Source organism: Bidens hawaiensis, unplaced genomic scaffold (assembly GCF_021521415.1).
Source record: "Bidens hawaiensis isolate Kalapana, Puna unplaced genomic scaffold, B.hawaiensis_p1.1 tig00022896_1, whole genome shotgun sequence".
NCBI lineage: Eukaryota > Viridiplantae > Streptophyta > Magnoliopsida > Asterales > Asteraceae > Bidens > Bidens hawaiensis.
In genome coordinates, this window is record NW_027493582.1 from 176,271 (window position 1) to 201,842 (window position 25,572).

A 25,572-nucleotide genomic window follows, 5' to 3' on the forward strand; every position below is an offset into this window, starting at 1 on the left:
CCCCACCCACCCCATTTCGCCCTTTAGTCACCTACGGGCGACGTTTAACAAAAAAATTCGCCCCAAATATGTCCATTTTATCGCTCACTACAGGTGGTCTAATAATAGTATATAAAACGTAACAAAACAGTATAATTACTATTATAAAATAAATAAATTTAAAAAAAAGAAAATAAAAAAAACATCAGGCTCGACAGTATAACAAACATTTACGCTTTACAGTCTTTTAGCTTGAGCAGGTGACACAGAGACAAATTTAAATGCCAAAATTAATTAATTACGATTTTAATAATCAAAGTCTAATTTGGACTTTACCGAGCAGACCTCATAACTCCAACTCTTCTAGAAGCATCTCAGCCGTCCGTCCGTCCGTCCGTCCACTGAGCTATCTATCTCTCCATCGCCGGCGCCGATCTGCACTCACTCCGTCGGTACATTTCACTAATTTTCCAATCTATGTGAAAATTTCCAACTCTTCGGTTTCTGTGCCCTAGAATATTATTTTGTTTTTTATAATTCAAATACTGTTAATGTCGGAGCCACCGAGAGTTACGGCGGATGCACCGATGGATGTTGCTGACGTGGAATCACGGCCGGTGCTAGGGCCGGCGGGAAACAAGGCGACGGAATTGCGTAAGCCGGCTGCCAAACCGAAGAGTAAAGTAGGTAAACGAGACGAGGTTAAGAAGTCATCGTCGTCGGTTAATTTGGCAGTCAATTCGAAGTCGGTTACTTCTCCGATTCTGCCACCGCAGTCGAGTTTGAGGCGGAAGGATTCGAAGCTCTTGAAGTCGAATTTGTCGATGAGTGCTTCGTGCTCCTCGGATGCTTCGTCCGATTCGTCGCATAGTCGAGCGTCTGTTAGTCGACGGAGTGTGACGCCTAAGGCGGTTAGTGGTAAGCAGTCTGCTGGTTTGAAAAGTGGAAAAGTTGTGGAGAGTGATGGTTTGTTGGAGGCTTCGGGTGATGGTTCGGCTGGACGCAAGAGATGTGCTTGGGTGACTGCTAATACTGGTATAATATTTAATCTGAAACTGAGTTCTTTTTAATATGTTTAACTTGCTATTGTGACATGAAGTTATACGAACTGGAGATAATGATAGAATTAGAGCTAGCAAATAGCTTGTAGAATTTGCTTATGTTATATTCAATTTACTTTGATTCTTTAGAAAACAGTAGTTCAACTATTTCTTTGAAATCAGTAGCATGTGGAAGTACCTTTTAGTTTGTTTGTGCTTTTGTTCAGTCGGAGTTTGTTACTTTTATGATGGATAACTGTATTTCTGATGACTCTTAAATATGTCTTAGGCTGCTAGGGTTACAAGCTATGATATGAGTGTAGGTGTTTCTTGCACCATTTGATATGGAGGATCCTATATTAAGTCATAGATACCTCTGATTTGAGCCCTATACACTTTCTGAAAGGGACAATGAGGGCTTTACATGCCGGGTCAGATTGTCACTGTTATTGGTTATTGATGCGTTCTTTAAGGTTTATGAGGTGTATAGATGATAGCTGTAAATGGAATTTGCTGGTGTAAAGATTTAACCTATGCTATTTACATAGTTCATAGTTACCATACCTTTGTTTAATCAATTTAGTTATAGGCTGCAGATTACTTTTCGCTCATTAGGAGATTGGAGAACTTTAAATTGCTATGATCAATAGTTCAACACATCATTTATTAGCTTCATTTACTGATCTAAGAGTTCTTGGTAACCGGTATAATAAAAGGCTATGAATAATACAAAGTATTACTTAACTGTGCTTTCTTGGTTCTACAATTTCTGAATGTATTTGAATGGGCATTAATCGTATCCTAGATCTTAACCTTGAGTATCTCTGTCAGTAATTGTTATTTCTATAATAGGAAGTATCCCAGCGTAGTATTTTATAATATATACTGTTATACTTATACGGATGGCGAGGCCATTCTTTCTGATTTTGAGTTATTTACACATTTTTATATCATGATAACCCCCTTCTCTTTAGTTGGTCCTTTGTTTTCTGTTTTGTAAAGTATTTGAGAGTGCCTGCATGCTCAGTTGTTTGTTATCTTGTTCCTAGCTGTGATAATGACATTTTCTTACTTTATTCTGAAACAATAATGAAGCCATATGTGGTATATAGATATACACGGACACTTAAATACGGTGATCCACTCTTAGAAACTCATACAATTTCTAGCACTGTTTCTAACATTTTCACGAAAATACCAGCTATAATGTTGTCATTCAAGAAATTTTTATTTAAATCCTTGTTTTCATTGCGGGCTTTTTGTTCAGCATGTAATTCCAGAAACATGGATGAAAAATATGTATATTATTTTGTTTTTAGGGTTTTATAGACACATTGGTCGTTTTCACTTAAAAGATTGCCATTTATAAAACCTAGCAGTAGTGATTTGTTTCAGTTTTATAAAATATATAGCATTTCTTTTTTCAGTTATCAATGTTTTACCATAATTGTTAATCATTTAATATTGTGTCGATTAAGTAACGAATCTGATAAAGTTGCCATTTGCAACTTAGAATATACATAATGCTTCATAAAAACCAGGAAGATGAATGATGATCAAAGGTTCTTAAATCCATGATTAAAATATAATGCAATTTATTTAATTATTTTTGCATATTACATTAAGTCTCTAAAGTTAACATTTAGCTTCTTTCAGAGATAGCAAGCTTTAAAAGTCTTTCCCCATTATGTTTCGAGCCTTCTTAGTAAACATTGGTTTTGTATTCTAACGCCTCCTTTTTAAATCTTTATTTGTTTCTAGTTATCCACTGCTTAACAACTTTTTTCTTTTTTGGTTTTGAAGATCCTGTTTATGCTGTTTTCCATGATGAAGAATGGGGAGTCCCAGTTCATGACGACAAGTATGCGCCAGAAATATTTGCAACTTTTTAATCCTTTTTAAATATAATACTGAAGTATAATTCTGAAAATAATATTTATATTATTTATTTCAGGAAACTGTTTGAACTGCTCAGTTTATCAACTGCTTTGGCTGAACTGACCTGGCCCGCTATTCTCAGCAAAAGGCTTTTGTTTAGGTAAGCTAAACACTATCTTTGCAAGAAAATATTCTAACCATATGAGTTGCAAAATATTATTCTTTTTTAGCCTAAGCTAATTCAAAATTAAATGTGACCTATACGCAGGGAAGTGTTTCTTGGATTCGACCCCGTTGATGTCTCAAAATTGAACGATAAGAAGTTAACGACACCTGGCAACCCCGCAACTTCTCTTCTTTCAGAGGTGAAGTTAAGAGGAATTATTGAAAATGCTCACCAAGTTTGCAAGGTAATTATACATAATAATAATATGTACATATGCAACTATATTATATTATATTATACAGACATTGCTATAATATTCCACATATTTTGATGTTGCAGATAACTGATGAGTTTGGGTCTTTTGACAAGTACATATGGGGTTTCATAAACTATAAGCCAATAGTTAACAAATTCCGTTACCCCCGTCAAGTACCAATCAAAACATCAAAAGCAGAAGCAATAAGCAAAGATCTTGTGAAACGAGGTTTCCGAGGCGTTGGCCCCACAGCTGTTTACTCATTTTTACAAGTGGCCGGGCTTACTAACGACCATCTTATTAGTTGCTTCAGGTTCAATGAGTGTGTAGATGTGGGACCCACAAAGGACGGGTCAGAAGGTCAAAATGGTAAATCTGAAGGGAGAAGATCCGATGATGGAAATGGGTTGGGGTTAGCAAGGGTTATTGACGAGTTGCGTTTGTCAGATGAGTAATCAGTGATGGTAGTGTTTTGTAGTGTTATATGGAATATGGGGACAAGAGTTTGTGTACAAATTGTTGTGGTAATGATGTTTTTAGGTTGTAGATTAAAAGGGCTGGCATATACATGAAAAATGATGATGGTGATGATGATTGTTTAGATGTTATTCTTTGCATCATTTTGCATGTGTTTGCTCATTTTGTATGTTATAGTTTTTTACTAGATTCTATGAGATTAGTTTCAACTACAGGCCTTTATCGTTCAAACAGTTTAACAAAAAAAATTGTATTGAACCGCTAACTATAGCTCATAGAAGCAGGGGTTTGTTTAATTCGATATGGTTTTTCATACATTGTTATTTTGTGTTGGATTTCTAGAAATGATCAAAATAGTATGTCTTCATTAAAAAAAAAAGATCGTACCCAGTAAATCTTACGAATAGCAAAAGTCATTGGTAGAGCCCGGAGAGGATGTGATGTAGGCAAACATTACCTCTACCCATGGGATAGAAAGGTCACTTTCAAATAGACCCCAAAGTCCCGGACTCCATAGCAGACAAAATAGAAACACACATCAGTAGGGGTGTCAATTCCTGACACGAACCCGACATGAAAAATATATACGTTTTGGGCCTGCCGACACGACCCGTTTTCTTAAACATGTCAACCCGAAACCGGCATATTTAAAAAACATGTCACACTGGACCCGACCCGTTAAAAAGTGGGATGACCTGTTCACCCGTTTAACAATTTTAAAGATAAGAAGTTTAAATTTTAAGGTTAAATACTTAGATTCTTAAATTTTTATAGATCAATTAACTTTTAAAAGTGAAACTTATTTCTTTTTACACTATTTTTATCTACTCTTTACTTCCAACGTTTTCAAGTTATTAGTTCTAACTGTCTATTTCACTGGTTATTTCACTCATTTGTTCTTACCTTGAGCTAAATATATAAATCTAAGTTTGTTAATTGGGAATGAGAGATAAATACACAAAAACAATTAAATTTATCACAAATTATTAACAAGTTTTATATGAATAAGAGTTATTAATTGTTTAATTTATTACTAAGTCAATATGTATTACTCATATTCGTATATGAACGTAAATAGGTTTACCCGAAACGCAACCCGAGCACGACACAAATTTAAATGGGTCGACACGAATAAAAATATGGGTTGGGTTAGGGTTGAAGAATCTCAACACGCTAACACGTCAACCCGAAACCCAACAACCCGACACGATTGACACCCCTACACACATGTACCAAATAGACATACAAACAAAAGAATGATCACATGCAAAGTTATTCTAAAATGTAGGATTCTTAGCCCTAAGCTAAATTTAACACACGAAAGTGACATTCCCTACAAGTCATTAACCTTAATCTTACGTCTCTATGAACTCCTATCATCCATGAACTCTAGCAAATCCCTATCTAATCCACTCCTCCTAAGTCAATTTAGGTCTGTCTCTACTCTTTCTCCCTTCTACATTTAGACATTTAGGGTTTCCACTGCTCTAATTGACGTTGTTACTTGTCTCCTCTTCACATGCCCAGACCATCACAAGTCAATATGTCTTCATAAATGAATTATAAAAAAAATAATATTAATTAATTATTATAAATGCAAAGGTAGTTGACGGGTTCCAAGTTAACAACACAATTGAACTTTAGTTTTTAAATTGGTTTGAACAACTTGGCAGGTGTAATAGGTCATAAACACCCATGGTATTAACAAATACATATATAATCATTGACACATCCAGTCGACTACAAAGTTTACTCAAAAATGAACAATTAAACAGTAAGGAATCGAATGAACAACTCATATTTTTGGCGACTCTATGATGAAAAGGCTATTTGATTACCAAAGTTTCTTGCATTCTTGTTAACTCCATCTCATTATATCCGAACTATGATATTTGAAGGTGAACAAAAAACCTCCTCAATACGTGTCTAGTATGCAAAAAGAAGCAGATTGTTAAAGTACAGGGGGGTAACTGTAACTTCTATTTAGACGAAACTACCCTTGAACTCTTACATTTACACAACACATCATATTCGCCACGTGGAACGACGTCATTGGCTAATCTCCTGTAACTGACGTGGAACCACCGTCGTCGAAAATCACAAAGCATACGTCACTTGTTCGTTGTTGAAGCAAATCACACACACACACACACAGCAACCGTGACGGCATCGCATCGGATACCTCACCGTCATTACGTCCATTGAAACCTACACGAATCATTAGGTCTGCAGTCATTGTTTAAATCGGATCGTGAATTTCGGCTTTGGTTCATCGTGGTGCTATTCGCCATGGCGTTGTGTTTCTTCGGTCTCGCTATTTTACTGCTCTTAAGTCTACACTCGGATTATACCTCATCTGCTGTCTATGCTGCCAATTCCGAAGGCGTTGAGGTAATTAGTTTATTTATTCGAAGATATAGTTACGAATTTAGTTCGTCAGTTTATCAATGTTTAATGATTTATTAGGTTAACTATCTTACTGTGATTGAAATTACTTTGCTATTTGATACTAGATCTAGTTTCAGGATTGAAATAAGTAGATTTCAGGAAAATGCTGCAATGATATTGATCTTTATATAAAAATAACTATAATAAAATTCTAATGAAATGTATAATTATTATAACATTCAGAAGTTAGGACTTTTCTCATTCCATTGTTGAATTTGATTTGGAGTTCATACACTGCTATTCTATTGCTAGGCACTTCAGTAGCACCTAGTTGATTGGATGTAGTTTCAATATGTGGGCTCTGTTTTCTTCTGTAAGAAGAAAAGTTGAAGTTATTGGGGGTTAAATGCCCAAAATCAAGTTCTAAAACTGATGCTAATAATACTTTTAAGATGTTGAAAAGATGTGTACACTAAGTTTTTGGTGATTTTAGATATAAGGAACAATCTGTGATGAATTTGATAAGCAAGTAGTATCCGGTCGATTCTCGGAAGGAATTCGATGGAATGGGAGTTTAAATTCCACAAAATTGTGTGTTCGTTTTAATAAAGAAAGGAATTGCCGAATTGGAATTGAAACTAAATCCCATCAAATACCACATTTCATGGGATTTCAAAATCCTCTCTTTTGAAAGGATTGTTTTAAGAAAGAGGAGGAATGTTGTAAAACCCTGCCATCGCCTCCCTTCACACTCATCCACCGGACGTCCTCCTCCGCCACCTTCCTACACCACCGCCATGCTCGTCCACTGTCGCTCTCCACCACCGTCACGCTTTTTCACTGGTAGAAAGGTTTGAATTATGTTTATTATTTTTTTCCTTAAAACAAAATCTGATTGTAGCCAGTTTAAAGAATCCATTCCAAAGAATCCAACCAAACACATCCTGGAATTTTTCAAGCAATCCATTCCAATTCCAAATCCAATTTAAATTCCAATTCCTCTAAAAAATTATGTGAACCGAACACCCCCTTGCAGTGCTTGAGATAAGGCCTTGTGTATCTGCTTAGTGGTGTTTGTTTGGAATACCAATAGAAATATCACTGAATATGTTGCACACGTATGCGCGGATCGTTCCTTTGTTGCTCATGGTACTATGTTTTCATGCTTACTTGTTGTAACTTGATTTATAGCATTTAAGCTCATTTCTTGGAACTCGGTTTGTGATATATATGAACAGTATTTGATGCATCCAGATTCAAGATTAGCCTACTACGTTTTCGTACTTACTTGTTGGAACTTAATATACTGCATTTAGTCTCATTTGTTTTATAGATTACTTATGGATCAGTGATCAAGTTGATGCATGAAAAGACAAAGTTCCGACTACACTCGCACGATGTGCCATATGGATCTGGCAGTGGGCAGCAATCTGTTACTGGTTTTCCAAATGTAAACGATGCCAATAGCTACTGGGTATGTTTATGTTCTAATTCTTATTTTTTTATACTAGTTTATAACCCATGCGTTATGTGGGCAACCTCAATGAAACTTTCATTTAAACACTTGAATTATCATATAGGCATTTTGAATTTTTGAGAAGTTCTCATAACTCAACAGCTTCGAGACATTGCCATTTTAATTACATATTATGGTTTCTTTATGTGTTTTACATAGTGTTGATACAACTTCTTAAATAAATATAAAGTATCGCATTGAAACTAAATTCTGAATTATATATGATTTAACTCTATTGAATTAAGTGCTATATTTTATTCGGTGGTGTTGTGGTGAAGTTAAAACCAATGTGAACATCGCTAATGTTTCAATACTGGTTCATTCTGAATGCATTGATAAGATCTTTTTAATGATGTACTTTGTTAAATGTATTACATTATTATTATGTTTAGAGTTTATTATATTTCTGATTCTTTACTTCAAATGGTGTCTTACATGCCAGATTGTTAGACCTGAGTCCCAGACTTCCTACAAACCTGGAGACAACATTAAAAGTGGGACCATCATTCGGTTGCAACACATGAAAACCAGAAGATGGCTTCATAGTCACTTACATGCTTCACCAATATCAGGCAACCTTGAGGTGAGTGGACCCACTAACTTTTAAATCCATATTTAAAAAGTAGTTGTGAATGGCATCTGAATTAATTTATTAATTATAATTAGGAAAACGAGAATTTGACAACATTAATCTAAATTTTGAATAAAATGATTTAGATGGCTGCATGCATTAAAATAGATTTTAGGCTGTTCATTTCACTTAAGATTATTTAAAGACTGCAATTCAACTACTTGAGGTTATATGCAGGTGAGTTGCTTTGGAGATGATGGTAATTCAGATACAGGAGATTATTGGAGGTGAGACTGAGGCACACCTGTATTATTTTACTTTATTTGTTGTTATATTATGTTGTAAGTTATTACAGAACATCTGAAATTTGTTTATGTTGTTAAGACTTGAAATTGAGGGAAGCGGGAAAACATGGAGACAAGATCAAAGAATAAGGCTTCGCCATGTCGACACAAGTGGATATTTACACAGCCATGATAAAAAGTACAACCGCATTGCTGGCGGTCAACAAGAGGTCAGAAACATTCCGAGTATTTTATATCATATTTTTTTAAAGGGATGTAATCATGAATTAGTAATCAAGTTTCTTAATTATTTGTGAATTCTTTTCAAGATTTTCTAAATTCAATAACCAAAATGGAACATATATGAAACTTGGTTATTCTTCAGTGATTCTATTTTTCTGCACACTTACCTCCTACTTTAGGTTAAACTTTGAATAGAATAATCATTAATAGTTTCATATATGTGTGATTACTCAGTTTTTAGTTTTAACAATTCTAAAATACTTCACAACAATGGTACAAGCTCGAAAGAGTTTAATGGAATAATAAAGGTTACTGGTAGATGAATTATTCCTTTGTTATTTATAACTAAACTAGTTGCCTATATGGGGCTTCTAACAAGAGTAGGCATTACTACTACAGTAACTTCATTTGGGGTAGAACTGTTGTCTGTTCATCTTATTTACTTTTACATTATTTTCAAACATACTAGTGACAGGAAGAGCAAGTTAAAACATCATTATACGAGTCAAAACATAATCCATTTTTAAGAATAAATAATGCACTAAATATCATCATAAAAACAATATATTTTTTGCAGGTTTGCGGTGTGCGGGAGAAAAAGGCAGATAATGTTTGGTTGGCAGCAGAAGGTGTCTATCTTCCAACAATTGAAACCAAAGCATCGATGTAGTTGATTACATTTTCTTTTTTCTTTTATTTTTCTTTTTTTTTGTTTTTTGTTTTTTTGTTTTTGCAAGCCATGATACTTATTTAATGTTATGGACAAAAGTCAGTTTTAAGGCCTTGGGGTTATATAGCAGGTTCAGAAATGAACTACACTTTTAAAATGGGGTGTAATTTTTTTATTAAAAAGAACCTTTCCAAACACATGGCATCTATAAGGTTTGATCACAAGTAATGCATTTTCATTGCTTTTGGCGACGATCTGGTGTCGTAAGAAGTAAGATTCAAATTCTTATGTGTACATGGAATTAATTTGTAATGACTGCATAACAATCTGGAAAAGGCACCCACTCTCTTCATCAGGGCATATTGGTATGTATACTAAAAATAATGCATGTTACCTGCTTTTTAAAATTTAAACGTAAGCAATGTTAAACATAAGTTTAAATGTTTAATGTTTCAACCTACTACAATGGAGGAAATTTTTGTCTCGAGCAATACCCATACGCATCGGCATCATGGTCTAGTTCCAACACATCCATTCCATTTGAAGATGAACCATTTCTTGTCCCATGCCATCGGTTTGTCATTTCTTTGTCATTTCTGTATTAAGAGAGAGAAACTATTTTGAAGAGAATGGTAAAAAGAGGATGAAAATAAATAGCATTATGAAATAGACGTGCACAAAAAAACCGGTTCCAGAACCTAACTGATGGAACCGAACCGGAACCGGTTCCAGTTCCTACCCGGTTGGCCCAATATCCGGTTTGGGTATTTTTGTACCCGAAAATTGTACCCGGTTCTCCTATTTGTATGTCCCCATCGGTTCCAACCCGGTTATATTGTAACCGGTTCGGTTCCTACCCGAAAGAACCGGTTCCGGCGGGTTTTTTTTGAACAATAACTATTACAAACATTATTAAAACATAAACGATACTAAACAAAACAACTAAAACTTAAAAACAAAGTCCGTCGTTTTAATTTGGGAATACTTATTTTTGGGTTGTAGAGCCGGACGATTCTCCCACTTCCGCTTTTTTAGCATCCAAACTTCTTTTCTCTCGACAAAACTTATTCGTATGTTTTCGTAATGTCGAGTTGGACCCTGCTTTAAGAAACTTCAAGCAATATTTGCAACGTGCCATCTCATGTGAGTCGGTCATCAGACACAAATCGTAATAAACCCAAACATCGGGGCATCTTGTTGTTTCGATCACCATAACGTCGTCATTAGTTGCCATTTGTTGTCGGTTTAAGCTTAATTGTGTTTTGGAGTGTGTTTTATAGTTTTGGAAGTGGTTTAACAAGTACACACTCATACATTGATATTTATAGAATGAAAATTAGCTAAATATAGTAATAAAACCGGTTCCAATGGTCAAAAACGGCTATATAGCCGTTGGAACCGGTTTCTAACGGCTATAATGTTTGAATTTAAAAAAAAAAACCGGTGGAACCGGTTTTTACGTAATAACCGGTCCCGGTTCCAACCCTACCCGGTTCCTAAAAGTTTGCATTTCTGGGCACCGGTTCGGGGGCGGGAACCGAACCGGTTCCTGACTGGACCCGGTGTCATTTTCTACCCGGTGTGAAAAAACCGGTTCCGAACCGGTTCGGGTTTTCAAGGTGAACCCGATTTGTGCATGTCTATTATGAAATATTTATAGGGCAAAATGCAGAATTCACCATAGTTTTATTTATTTTGTCATAAATCAAAATTAAATAACATAGCAATTAATAAATTTTGAAACAATCCCAACTTTCTAAAATATGTAACACATGTGAAGTATGCTCAACTAAATGACCAAGCAATTATTTAATTTTATTAATATAGGTCCGTACATCGGAAAAAAAAACATTAACATAAAATGGTATACTAGGTGCCACATGGAGGAGGCTTTCTGGCATTAGCACACTAGGTTCTTCTAAGTTGTCGTGACCGTTTCCGGCTGTTGTTCCCCTCCCAAGGACATGTTCTCATGCATTACGGAGCATGTGCTTCTAATGCGCTATCATCGGGGTCCCACGCTTGATTTTATGTTTCTCCCTCCTGGGAAACGTGGTTCCCCTACTTCACGTGTCGTTCTTGGTACTGGGCATGAATTAACTCAGGTGCCGTGAAATGATCCACCTTGGCAATTGGGAATTGGACGATATGAGTAATAAAATTCGGTTAGTTTGGTTTTAAGTGTTTTGAAGAACCACCCATCTCAAAATTGTGATTCAATCCCATCAAAGATATATCAAAACTTGGGTTAATAAGCTGCGGTTGAACCACATTCGCAAAACGAGCCCTTGGAGCTTGCTTTCTTGGCAACTGTCGAGTAATGGGATAGACCTCACTAGCCATGGCATTTGTCTCAAAGGTAGGCCAATAACCCATATGCGCTGGGGCATTTGTGTATCCCATAAATCGAGAAGCCATATTTTTAATACGTTCTTCATTAGTTGTTTGGTAAGCGTGGCTCACAAAGTCGTCCCCCCCCCCCAAGTATTAATTTATATTCAAAATTGTTTAAATTAATAATTGAAATCATTCAAAAGTTAATAGATTTTCACATGCCAAAATTTGCACTCTTCCCCGTCATTTGGAAAGCTACGTACGTTTTGCCATATATGTGTTGGGTTTCCTATTAACATAACGGTACGAGAAGTATACCACCTCATATATTCCATACTTGCGATAATCGAATCGGATACAGGTTGGGTGACAACCAAATCGTGACGAGACGACCATACAGTAATAGATATTAAGCCAATCGCCACATTTCCCACCAACCCAACCGTTTGTATGAAGATCTTCATAAATTTTATTGGACATAAGGTAAGGATAGCATGATTAACTAGTTTCGGGTCTCTTGAATCATGGGCCAGAGCTACTTAGGTTTAGCCCGCTGAACATCATTTGGATGGGCTCGGATCCTTTGCATGATTTCATATGCCTTTGATGGGCTTTTAAATTGGACAGATCTAGAGGGCCTTCTTGCATTAATCTAAATAAATGAACACCATACCTATTTTATATATATATATTAATAATGTACTCTTTTAGTTATATACGTTAATGAGACAACTAATATTAAGTCAAAATATATCTTTTATCAGTTTATCGTGAACATACCTTGCACCATATGGTTTGTTATAATTTGGTTGCACGTTTAGTATTGGACTCGTAAAAGGCAATCTTTCCCACGCCCATAACTGCAACAGGAACATTGACCACCAATCTCTGTAGTTTTAACACTTGTTGCTCTGCTAAGATGTCTATACATAAATGCTAAAACGGCACTTCCCCAACTAAGTCTGTCGCACGTAGATAAATCATCTTGGTAGTTTAAATATTTAACATCAGCACGATTACCAGGAAACAGTGTTGCACCAATTAGAATAAATATAATTGTCCTGGCATGATACGGTTTATTCGAGACAACCGATAATCTCCAAGAACTCAATAGAAGGGAAGGGAATTCAACAACAATTACTTGATTAAATCAATGAAAGTTTAACAATATATAAAGGAAACGAAAAGGAAAAAAAGATAAACTAAAACATATGAAATTCAAATTTAAACTAACAGAAATATAAGATAGTTGATAAGATCCAATGCTCCATGATTATCTTCATTCTTTATTGAATATATCTAGTTGGCTTGTTGATAACTCTAGTTGGACGATAATATATCGGTGATTTAACTGGAGCGTTTGTTGCTTGATGTGATGATGGGCCTGGATCATGCAGCTGGGCCGTATCATGGCACGTTGAAGACATTCTTGGGGAGTCGGATTATCAGGAAGGTTTATTTTGCTTAATCTTTGTAAAACATATGGCATGTTTATTTTTTGCCTAGTAATAGCACCATCGTCCAGCATAATACCCGTTAAACCATAAAACATTTCCTTAATTTGTGTTTTCGTAAACCTCTTATCATTGCCACAAATATCAACATGTAAACCCCACAAAATCTGTACGTCTTGTAATGTTACCGTTACCTCTCCAAAAGGCATATGAAAGGTGTTTGTTTCTGGCCTCCATCTTTCTACAAGCGCGGAAATAATAGCACTATCAACCTTTCCTGTTGTCACACGGGATAACACCCGCGAAACCAGCCAAACGTATGTGTTCATTACTTGTTCTGGAATTCCCGTTTTACGAATGGAGTCCCACTTCTCATCACCTCGTCTAACTCGTAACAACCCACCGTCTTTTAATAATGTTGGATTTTGAAAAATATAATCGGCCCAATATCTCCGCTTCCACTTAGAAACAACAAATCGTTGTTTAGGGAACAACCATTGTGACGAATCGCCATTTCTATTGCATAGTGGCAACTAAAAATCAATAAACAAACGTGAAATACCAGTGAAAGCTGGAAAAAAATGGTGATGAGAAACAAAGAAAGACATGTTCCCATGTAAATATAAAATATATTTAATTGAATGTATGAAACAAACAAAACTTGAAGAATCTCTCAAGGGCCCATGACTTTATGCAGTGCAGAAATCGCCATTTGTAACGGAAATAGGTACCCCTTGATACGCGGCGTATAGTGCTATACGCCGCGTATTAAGGGGGTGTTTGTCTTATATGGTGTACCCGATAGGCCGCGTATAGTGCTATACGCGACATATAGGGTACAAAAGTCTTAGGTTGTCGATAGGCCGCGTATAGTGCTATACGCGACATATAGGGTACAAAAGTCCTAGGTTGTCGTACCCTATAGGTCGCGTATAGCTCCTTAATACGCGGCGTATAACATTATACGCCACGTATTAAGGGGTGCCTAGGGCGTCCCAGTAGGACCCATTTGTATTGGCAATCCTTTTAGTTTTTTAGAAAACACCATCTCTGGACTAACACACCTACCCAGCTAACACCCTATAGTCATTTCTAGTGGAAAAAGCCTTACTTGTGATTAACTCTTGAAGCTAAACGAACGAACTTGAACACATATTTCGTTCATTCATTTATGTCATGAACGTTCGTTTATGTATTAATAGAAAATAATTAAATATTATTTGCAAGAGTCAGTTACTTGTTTGGGATTCCTTATTTTGCCTCCATTATAACTTTTCATTAAGTTAATAAGTTACAAAATTGTAACTTATGGAACTTTTTCTCTCACAATATAAGCAATCCCAAACACCCCCATAAAGGTTTTATATTTGTTAATCTGTGTTTATTTAAGTGTTTTCATTTATATTCGTTTATGTTTGTTTATGTACTTTTACATTTGTTCATATATGTTCGTTTATCATTGTTCAGTTATATTCGTTTAGATTTTAAACAAACGAACACAAATGTTAATTTTTTAAATAAACGAACATGAATTTAAATAACTGTTCAATTGAGTGTTCGAGTCCGTTTAAAGTTAAATGGAGATTCCTGCTTGCCTACTTCGCGGATCGAAGGGAGAAGACCTATTCAATAAAAAAGTGCAAGCAAAAAGCATTCTATGAACGAATTCCTTCATAGCCTTCATAGATAGAGTAGAGAGAAAAGGGAGTAAGCCTTTGGTATTCTGTTCTTATTGCTTAGTTCCTGTCTATCTCTATCTATCAAAATAGACCCGGAAAAAGATCAGTCCATATAACTAGATAACATGAACATGCCCTTGTTCGTGTTCATTCAATTTGTTTGCAGACTTTCATTATTCTTATTGATGAATACATCGGTTTCAATCTCTAGCTCTACCGATTTTATTTGGGTTCGTTTATGTTTGTGAAAACATTCATTTCCTTAATGAACGAACATATACATAAAATCTCATTCGGTAAGTAAGTGTTCATGAACATATTATTTCCTTAACAAACGAACATGAACAAGGCATTGTCCGCGTCCATTCAGTTCGTCTGCAGCTCTAATTACTTATATGATCCATTGTTAGAAAATCACACTACTTTAAAAAAAGAACGCCGGTTTTACCCGTACCCTATTAACAAACCCAACCCGATCTCATCCATAACCAAATTTACCTATAACGATTATATGCGGGTTTTGATTAAATTGATGTAGTTCAGTTTAGCATTTGAATGGAGTTTTCAGAAATTGGGTCAACCCAAACTACCGTGACACTACCATTATTGAACGTGGTATGCCAATTAGGGGTGAACAATAACCAGACCGTAAACCAAATCCAACCAAAACTAACCAAAAAACAAGCTAACCAAGCGGTTACTAGTTATTGTTTTGTATCCTTGGTTAACCAAACTAAATCATTCATTTTATCATATATTTCTAGCTTTTATACCTCCCTTTCTTGTTTTCTTGTTTTATACCACTATTGTATTTATAAATTTATTTCATAAACATATATCTCCATTTCATGAACTTACATCTCCATTTCAGGTATTTATTATACCTTCATGTCATGTGTTTATGCATCTATATTAACCGAACTAAAAATCAAAAAAACTAACTAAATAAATCAAACCGATTAACCGAAAACCCATTGGTTAATTTAGTTGAGTCTAATAACCAAACTAAATCATGCACACCCCTAAATTACCAGTATTCATCGACCCTCAATTCCCAACTACAACTATTACCTATGAAAAATTGTATTCTTTGATACCTGAAACCCAACCGAATCAACCCACACCCTAATCGAATAGACTTTCAAGCACATAAAACCCAAATATCATTAACCAAAAGAAAAACCATATCTCCATTATCAGATCTAATGATCTTTGAATACAGCTTCTGCTAAAACCATTCAAAAATTTCTAAAAAACAAAGTCCCCAAACCAACAAAAAGAAAGTTTGAATTCCCACAAACTTTTTCGACTAAATGCCAACGTATTTAGTGAGATTTCACATACTCCTGAACAATGTGAAGACCTTCAGATTCCTCCCCATAATCCTGTAATTAATAAAAGATAATTTATCATCCACTGGATGTAATAGATCCAGGAATTATAAATGTACCTTCACAACGAGGCATGAGCAACCCACAACCTTTCTTGCCTTACCTTCCGAATCAATCTTGCACAACCAACCATTACTAAAATCTCATTCTGATACAAAACAAAGTGAAAGCAAGTGCATAATTCAGGACTTACACCAGCCCACTCGCCAAGATATCCATTGGCTCCCCAAGTGCCGGGGCCGGTGCCTCAACTGGAATAACTGCCTCTTCGCTGCAACAAAAGTTATAATACAATTTATTTTATCTAAACTTATAACATTAAACAAAATAGAAGAATGTTGTAATTAACATACCCTGCCATGTTGTCTGTTGACTGAATCTTCTCAAAAACTGTCTTGATAACAAAAAAATTCAGTTAGATATTAGTCATCCATAATTCACATTGATATGGTCACAAGAATATGAATGATAAACCTTAAACTAGAAAACACTCATAACCAAAACTTATAAAGATTATAAAAAGCTCGAAACGAGCCAACTTTTTCTATCTCTAGCCAAGCTTAAGCATCAAATAAAGCTCGTTTAGTTATTGAGCCCGAGCCCGAGCCTTAGCCTTGTATTTGAAGCTCGTTTAGGATCGCCGAGCCTAGTGTATGTTTAAGTTTTACTGCCTTTGGAATCCTATATATTAACTTCACACGCACACCGAGCTCGATTTGGCCCGTTTAAGATTCTACACGAGCTCAAGCCATTTTAAGGTACTACACAAGCTCGAGCCAAGCTTAGGGTCGTTTAAGGTTTTCTCAAAATATATAAAAATATAAATTATTTTGAAAAAAACAACTCACAAGCTGAGCTCAAGCTCTAGTAAGTAGTCAACTCGTTTACACGCATTAGTTGCAATCACTAATCTAAATCACATAAATGGCAATGAAATTGAGATAGATACTCATATAATAACTAACACCTTGATGTTATCAATTTAACTTAAAAAGTGCTTAATCAGTCCATTAATCCCAAAACTGTAAATGTAGCACGACATAAATTAAATAAATCATTTTCCCCAAATTTATAAGCTTTTAGATTCAAACAATTGGTACAAAATATATAAAAAAAATACTCTAACGCATCAATCATCAATTACATTGAGATCGATGTGAGTACCTGCCGCTGCCGCTAATTCCAAAGATCATTATAAACTCCAGGTACTTTTTATTTTAGCCCCTTATGTTTTTCTTTATGATAAATTCGACACGTTTAAGTTTTAACTGATTTCTTTCTTCCCACTTCTTCAAATATATCGGTTTAAGAAAACAAAGCCGCGCATATGTAGTTACTTGGGTTTGATAAACGTTAAAGTGATTTAACCCATTTATGTAAAACACATTGGTATGTGTTGTTGCAAGATCAAAGGATAATGAAAAGAACGCTTTGCTACATGTGGATTAAGATGGAGAAAAAAACTTCACACAACTACATGTGGATGCTGACTAATTGTCTGAGTTTTATAGCATGTCTCTCCTGATGTATAAATGAAGTCTTGTGCAATCTTATTCCTTATCGTTTTGCTATACAACATATACATACACATATTTGTTTAATTTAATTTGAAGTCTTGTTGCACATTTCAATTGACTTGAAATGTTCAACCTTTAGTTTAAATGGCTCAAACATATTTTAATTAACTTAATATATTCATATTTTGTCTATCAAAGTGAATTCGGGTCATGTTGATTCATTTAAATTAGAAGTTGGATATTTCAAGTCAATAAAAGTTGGTTCGTATGTATACAATATAAACATAATAACATCATAAACATAATAACATCTAATCCAAATATGTGCCGCCCTCTCGTTAATCAATCCACACTCCATATTTAATGCATATTCATCCAACCCTCAATAAGCGTGTTCCTTTTGTTTGCTTGAATCTACAAAAAAGCAAAAAATATTTGGATAACATTATCGAATTTTCTTACCTCATAGTGTCGTTGTTGGGCATATGACTTGCTCCCACCAGAACTTTACACAATACTGTTTTGATCTATTATGTGCATTTTCTAGCGTAACTTTCACCCACGCATGCTGGAATTTGTGAACCGGGGGAGGGGGGGGGGGGGGTGTTTGCAGTTTCAACATCGTCATAACCTCCATATTAATCAAAATGTTTTTTTTTCAATTTGAAAAGGAGTAGTGGCGCAAGTTGTCCGCTTGCCCTCTATTTCGATTGATTCACTACTTTGCCATTCTCAAAAAATGATGTTAAATGATTAAAAAATAAATAAATATGTTTATCGGTCCCGATATCTTCTTGCACATTCCTCATTAATTCCCACTTTATTCCCTTGATGTTGTGTTTCCTCATGAGGGTGGTCTAAGGGCGGATTAATGTACGAGCTTCTCTTTAGAATTGAGATGATCGGGTGCGTTAGTGACCCGCCAATGATCCAAATTGCATTAAAAACAATCTCTCTAGATTAAACCAATTGAGCATTTGTACTTTGTGGCCATTTCCATGTGGCCTTTATAGCAGCCCTTGTACAAAAGAATCATTGAATATCCATGTATACCTTTAACGACGGCAAAACCCCGACAGTCACCACATAATATTGTCCTTACCGTCGACCACTATGCTGTCCAAATGCAACATAGTTGACACCATAAAATCAAAGCCATCAAGTTAGGCCACAAGCAAGAATAAAACCACTACCAATATCTTTACAAACAACAACAAAATTATGGGAATAGGAAGCTGGCTTTACACTAATAGCACCAAGAATTTACGGGTCAAGATCGTGCACCCGGGTGGGCACGCTGAGCTTCACGAACGCCCCATTTTGGCGTCCGAGATAATTCGTCGAAATCCTAGATGTTGTGTGGCCCACCCGAACGTGTTCAAGCAGCCGTGGGCCATCGTGCAGCCTGACACTATGTTAATGCCAGGCGAAAAAGTTTACGTGGTCCCGGTTTCGACAGTTAGAAAGCTACAAAAACAGTCGATAAAAAGGTCGGGTTTGTCAGTGCACGAGGATCGAGACGGTCAGAGTTTTAAGGAAAGCGGCGGTGAAGAAGGTGCGGATAGTGATACGAGCTGTTGTTCGCTGGATGATACCACTGACGGGGTTTGTATAAAGTCGTTTAATGGGGGAAACGAGTCAGAGCGTAAAAGTTGTTTCACTTGTGTGTTTTCGGGGTCCAAGCATAAAGGGGGGCCGGTTAGAGAAGCCACGTCGTCGAGTAATGGTGATCAACGAAACGGGAAGAAGGTAGGATCGCCGGGTAAGCTAATATCGCCACTTGATTATTGGCAGCCGAATCTTAATAGTATTGTTGAAGAAAGAAGTGTTAGTAATGTTGAAGAAGAAAGAAACATACAACATTGATGTTTATTTGTTTATTTGTTTGTTTATAAAAGTAAATCTTTGAACATGGAAATAAAACACTTTGGGGCATTATAGAATTGATGGAATTTGTGTTTTATGAGACAGATTAGTTGTAAAGGATAGGAGATGATAATGTAAGATGGTATATGAGTAACCCAAAAGTTACAAGCAACAATTTACTATATACTAATCTACATATAGTACACATGTTACACTCGTTGGTTATATATAAATTTACTAGTAACTAGTAAATTATTTTACAAAAAAGCAAAGTCCTTTACATTAAGTGTCGGACTGTCGGATCAGAACCAGATCAGCTTGAGTTCGAAACAGTATAATATGGAAAATGAGATTTGAGGATGGTCATCCGTCTTGGATTACACCAGTTAGGCCGATCGGATTGGGCATCCGTCTCAACTAGGACTGAACTTCGAGTATCATGAGAGACAAAACATATATAAAATAACAACATTTTCTTTCTTCATTGTTCGAACCAGATCCTATCATGTGTACCCATTTCAAATTAGTAAGTACGCCAAAGTGTTCGTTGGTTAAAAGTGTCCAAATTGTCTGTAAACAAATCGAACGGACACGAACAAGGGCATATTCGTGTTCGTTCATTTAGATTTAAATGAACATGAACACTCGCACAGACACTTAACCGGACAATCCTTGTGTTCATGTTCGTTCATTTGGAAAATGCACATGTTCATTTGTGTTACTTCATTTAAATCTAAATGAACATAACTAAACAAAGGTAAATGAATATATGAATGAACGTAAACGAACACAAAAACATAAACAAATATAAATGAACATAAACGAACAAATGTACAACGTGAAGTTAACGATTTATCCAAAATGAACATAAAATACATAAACAAAAGAAACATATCTTATTGTTTCTGGATCAGTGAAACTGTTGGTTAATTTTGTTTTTAAATTTGGTTTGATTTGTAGTTTTAATAAAGATAATGTTCAAATTAATTGGAAAACTAGAACTTGCGTAAGCTGTGTAGTTGAACATTCGTTTTGATTGCCAGACAGTTATGAAAAACTACAAGCTTTGTTCTCTAAAGTTATCTGTTCATTTTATAACTAATGTAAGATTGACTTTTAAATCAAAAGAAAAGAAAACTTGTGCGGTGGAAGAATATGAAATCATTCGTTATAGGGTAATTGTACCGGAATCAAGCAAAAATAACTTTGTCAACGTCTAAGTGCTACAAATTAACATAATATTTAACAAAAATGTGTTGAACGTTTTGATGGAGAGCCAACACAAATCTTGTCAGTGCAATGAGTTGGATGTTACTGTTGGTTGCGCTTTGCAGGTAGAATTGACGCAAATTGGTTCGGCATTGACAACATCGACGCAAAATCGTATACATATAATTCTCGTTTTTTATTGATACGTATGTTTCGTAAGATCCAGATTATACTTTAAAATTCTAAAGTAATACAGTAGTATCCAAAAAGAAAATTAAAATTTTTAAGTGGCCCAGTGGGTTAAAAGACCCAAAACTAAAATTTCTGAAGTGGCAACATAAGACGGGAAAACGTTGGCTAATCAAAACTTCTGCGGCACCAACCCGTGCTTTTCCATCCGCTTTGTTTAGTTCAACAGATTATATAAAGATATGTTATACGGTAAAATAAAGTTAAACAGTATTTGAAATTTAAATGAATTCTTTCGTATACAACATTCGTAGTTTTGATGTTGATTTTACCCTTCTGTTGAAAATTAGGGGTTTCGCTCTGTTTCTGTTTTAACTCCGGATGACGCGGCATACCATTGACTCTTTGATAATATACATTGTTTTAGAAACAAACTAACTACCACTTATTGTCTAGTTGTCACAAATTTGCCGTTGCTGTACCACAAATTATAACTGATCAATAGTAACCCATTACTAATGATTATCACTGATAAGAAACGATATCCAACTAAAGACACCGACCTTAGACCCTGCATGGATCACGAATTCCCGCTAACTGGGTTCATTACCATCTTATAGGCTTGTTTGTCAAATTACACGAGTGCTTTGAATAGATGTTAACACATATGCTTTCTTCAAACAATGTTCCTCTATTATCTCACTTTATGGGATTTTCACCATAGAAAAAGATGTTAAACAAAGCAGGTATAAGTTTATCATTAAACCGACAAGAGCTCTCAACTTTCGACAGGGGAATCTGACAAAATTGTATGTTGTGAACATCTGTTTTTCTGTTTATTTGAAGCATATATGATTATAGAAAAATAACTCGTATGAAAGTTGTTTGAACCAATCTCGACCTCACCTTAAAGTTTTCTAGCTGTGAGCTCAAGGTTAGCTATAACATGTTTACACCCCTAAACCTGGAACTCCTTTGAAATGATATGTATTTGCTACCAACAGACGAGCGATTTGGTGTGGATTCATGTAACATATTTCTTTTTTAAATGATGTGAATAGTGGTGTACAAATCGGTTAACCAATAACCCGTTATTAATGTTATTAATTGGGAGGGAAATAACCGGTTAATTGGGTAGGGTACTAACCGGTTTTGATTATTTAATAATTAAAAAAAATCGGTTAACCAGTTTAAACTAGTTTTGAAATCACCAATATAAACCGGTTACTAACCAGTGATTTTTCCCAATTAGATTGTGCACCTCTGGTCTCTAGATGTGAATAGTAGAAAACTTTCTGGATTTACATTTTCAAATAAACATACTCAAGCCCAAATGTGTTGGGCCCTGAATTAATGCTTATCTCTAGACTCTAGAATCTAGATGGTATCATCGTGACTCGTGAGGTGATTAGGAGTTAGGGGCGTTCAAACCGTTCGTCACTCAAACTCGCTCGTCTTTTGCTCGGAAATTTCTCAGAAAATGCTCGCTTGTTTTTTCGCTCGATTGTAAACGAGCTACTCTGCTCAGTTCGGTTTGCAAATGAGCCAAGCAAAGGTATGCTCGGTTCGGTTCGGTTCGGCTCGAATATTTTTAATTTATTTTATATTTAAATATGTAGGACAAATATATAAATATATAGACAACACATAAATATAAGCTTACAATTTTTTTAACCACTTTAAATTTTTCCAATTCCGTCAATTTTATTATTTTATTGTTCGTTTCAAGTTTTTAGAATAATAAAAGTTTGTTTACATGATTATTTTATCTCACTTCAAACCTACCTTTAATAAAAATTTACAATATATTACACGTTCTTTTAAAAACTACTAATTTATTTATAAAGTATATAATGTACAACTTTCAAACTTGTTTCTTATTGAAAATTTTAAGGTGAAAAAGAAATAAAGAATGCTCGAAATCGCTCGATGGTCGATCGAAAATTGCTCAATTCGATTTTGGCTCGTTTTGGTTTTCCTCGGTTCGAATTTCAGCCGTTCGATTCAGTTGTAAGCGAGTCAAGCAACGAGCAAGCATTCGCTCAGTTTGACTCGACTCATGAACAACCCTATTAGAAGTTGATAACTTGATATCCTCATACTGGGTTGAGGTGTTCAGGATTTGAGGTGATATAATTTTTTTTTCTTTTCTTTTTTTGTTAACTGAAGCCTAAGAGTATTCTCATCTAGCCCCTTATTTTATGTGGGGTGTATTTTATAAATTTAGAGGTGTTGTGAGTTAAGGGTGTTCTTCGGGTTCGTTATTCGGGTTTTGGGTTTTTCGGTTCGGGTTCTTCGGGTTTCAAAGTTTTAAATCTTGACCCGAAACTCAACCCCAATCTCTCATGGGTTTTTCGGATTTGGGTAATTCAGGTTCGGCTTTTTTCGGGCTGGGTTAATCGGGTTTCGAGTATCTTAGAAAACAAAACAAAAAAATTTAAAAAACAACATATTATTCTTTGCTCGTAAGCAAATAATCAAATAATAAACCAACATAACCCAAACCATAATCGTATTCAATCGGGCGTGATTTGATTGTTTGATTACACTTGCTATTAGTAATAAACAGAAAACATAAATTAACAATAAACAATCGATCTATAATAGTTGTAATGACAACAATCGATTAGGCTAATAACGTTAGTGGCTATGACTAAGCCTATTATACCTAAAAGTATATTTAATTTATAAACTAAAAGTTTATTCGGGTTAACCCAAAACTTATAAATCAAACTCGAGAACCAACCAGAATTACTTCGGTTCAGGTTTGGGTTAGCCTTTTTTTCGGGACCAACCCGAATTACTTCGGTTCAGGTTTGGGTTAGCCTTTTTTTCAGGACCGGGTTTGTTCGGGTTCGGGCACATGTTTTCTCGGGTTGAGTTTCAGGTAAAAGTGATAGCCCTATTGTGAGTGAAAAGTTTTTATATTTTAGAAAATGCAATAATTTTTCTGTATATTTGAAAAATTATTTTTCACATCCTATAATTTTTTAATATATTTTAAAAGTGGTTATGACTTTTGAGTGAAGAAAAAATAAATGGTACTCCCTTCGTCCCATCATAAGTGTCATAGTTTGACTTTTCTAGTCTTTCTTTTGCAACATTAACTGTAAATATTTTTGTTCGTGTCATATAATACTTGATGAAAATTATATTAATGTAAAATACATTTAAAACTCAATCCATTCATATATTTTACATCAAGTATTATATAACACAAACAAAAATATTGTTGGTCAAAGTTAAACAAGAAATACTTGAAAAATCAAACTAAGACACTTATAATGGGACGGAGGAAGTCATAATAAAGATATACAAAAATATTATTTAATTGAAAGGAGATATAACATGTAGTGATTTTTAGTGTAATTTTGATAGATAGGGGGTTGGATTAATAAGGTATGTTTGGTATGAAATAATGGAATGGACGATGAAATGGAATGAACGTGGTAATGGAATGAACAAAGAAATAGAATAAGTTATTACTATTCCAATGAGATGTTTGGTTACCATATGAGAATGAAATGATTACTTTGCGTTGTTGGTAGGTAGGAAAAAAAGAAAAAAGAAAATTAAAAAGGTAGTGGGTGGCGGTGGTGGTGGGAGGTCGGTAGCGGTCGTGGCATTGGTGGGCGGTGATGGTGGTGGTGGGGTGGGTGGTGAGCGACGAGAGATAATGGTGGTTGGTGGTGGTGGTGGTGTTGGGGTGGGTGGTGGCAGTATCGGTGGTGGGAGTGGGCGGTGGGTGGTGGTGGTGAGGGGCAGAGGTGACGGTTGATGGTGGCAGCGGGTGGTGGTGGTGAGGGGGCGAAGGTGACGGTTGATGGTGGCGGCGGGTGGTGGTGGTGAGGGGCAGAGGTGACGGTTGATGGTGGCGGCGGGTGGTGGTGGTGAGGGGCAGAGGTGACGGTTGATGGTGGCGGCAGGCAGTTGGCGGTGGTGGGCGACTGACACTAATGGCGATGGTTGGTGGCGGTGGGTGGTGGTGGCGGTAACAACGGCGGGGCTGTGATGGTGGTTGGCGGTGGCGGTGGTGGTGGGTGGTTAATGTTGATGGTGGTGGGAGGATGGTGGAGGTGATGTAAGGTGAAAAGGGGAATGAATAAAAAAATCATGGGATGTTATTGATGAATGAAATTGAGGTGTTTTAGAATGAATGAAATGTACTAGGCAATGGGTTATTCAATTAATTTGATCAACCTAAAACACTTTTCTCCATTCCCTCACAATGGATCATTCTATTCCGCCCTCCATTCCTACATACCAAACGGTACCTATGGGTAATAGATTATAACTATATTCTCAAATTTCAAAATTCGATAAGGCTGTCTAAATATCACTTTCTCTTGTCCTTGTAGAATGGGAAAGATCGGGTGAGCAATGCTAGTCGTCCTACTATTATCACTTAAGATATTTCTTATTTTAAACCTTTTTCTATGTTTTAAGAGCACTTAAAAAGCAAAAC

At 35.7% G+C, this 25,572-nt stretch overlaps 2 protein-coding genes and 1 long non-coding RNA gene across 3 annotated transcripts; 2 read left to right on the plus strand and 1 right to left on the minus strand.

Annotated features, from left to right (window-relative positions):
- The first annotated feature begins 293 nt into the window (after window positions 1-293).
- LOC143566500 (uncharacterized) lies at window positions 294-3,991 on the plus strand. The gene is made up of 5 exons (XM_077053185.1): window positions 294-1,014; window positions 2,823-2,880; window positions 2,974-3,057; window positions 3,166-3,307; window positions 3,403-3,991. The coding sequence occupies exons 1-5, from the start codon at window positions 531-533 to the stop codon at window positions 3,772-3,774; spliced, it is 1,140 nt and encodes a 379-aa protein (XP_076909300.1). The 5' UTR covers window positions 294-530; the 3' UTR covers window positions 3,775-3,991.
- A 2,025-nt stretch (window positions 3,992-6,016) lies between these two features.
- LOC143566501 (stromal cell-derived factor 2-like protein) lies at window positions 6,017-9,510 on the plus strand. Its single transcript, XM_077053186.1, has 6 exons — window positions 6,017-6,187; window positions 7,518-7,658; window positions 8,143-8,283; window positions 8,509-8,558; window positions 8,656-8,785; window positions 9,376-9,510. Exons 1-6 carry the CDS (start codon window positions 6,086-6,088, stop codon window positions 9,466-9,468), a joined length of 657 nt encoding a protein of 218 aa, XP_076909301.1. The 5' UTR covers window positions 6,017-6,085; the 3' UTR covers window positions 9,469-9,510.
- A 7,029-nt stretch (window positions 9,511-16,539) lies between these two features.
- Window positions 16,540-17,515, minus strand: LOC143566502 (uncharacterized). Its single transcript, XR_013141243.1, has 3 exons — window positions 17,491-17,515; window positions 16,680-16,720; window positions 16,540-16,597 (listed from the first exon to the last, which is right to left on the minus strand). It is a non-coding gene; the product is annotated as an uncharacterized LOC143566502 (long non-coding RNA).
- Between the last annotated feature and the right edge of the window lie 8,057 nt (window positions 17,516-25,572).

Excerpts from the sequence above, each read along its gene's own strand:
- LOC143566501 (XM_077053186.1), top strand. The coding sequence starts at position 6,086 with ATGGCGTTGTGTTTCTTCGGTCTCGCTATTTTACTGCTCTTAAGTCTA. Across the intron at positions 6,188-7,517 it reads CCAATTCCGAAGGCGTTGAG|ATTACTTATGGATCAGTGAT; the intron begins GTAATTAGTTTA and ends TTTGTTTTATAG. Across the intron at positions 8,284-8,508 it reads CAATATCAGGCAACCTTGAG|GTGAGTTGCTTTGGAGATGA; the intron begins GTGAGTGGACCC and ends GGTTATATGCAG.
- LOC143566500 (XM_077053185.1), top strand. The coding sequence starts at position 531 with ATGTCGGAGCCACCGAGAGTTACGGCGGATGCACCGATGGATGTTGCT. Across the intron at positions 2,881-2,973 it reads GTCCCAGTTCATGACGACAA|GAAACTGTTTGAACTGCTCA; the intron begins GTATGCGCCAGA and ends TATTTATTTCAG. Across the intron at positions 3,308-3,402 it reads ATGCTCACCAAGTTTGCAAG|ATAACTGATGAGTTTGGGTC; the intron begins GTAATTATACAT and ends TTGATGTTGCAG.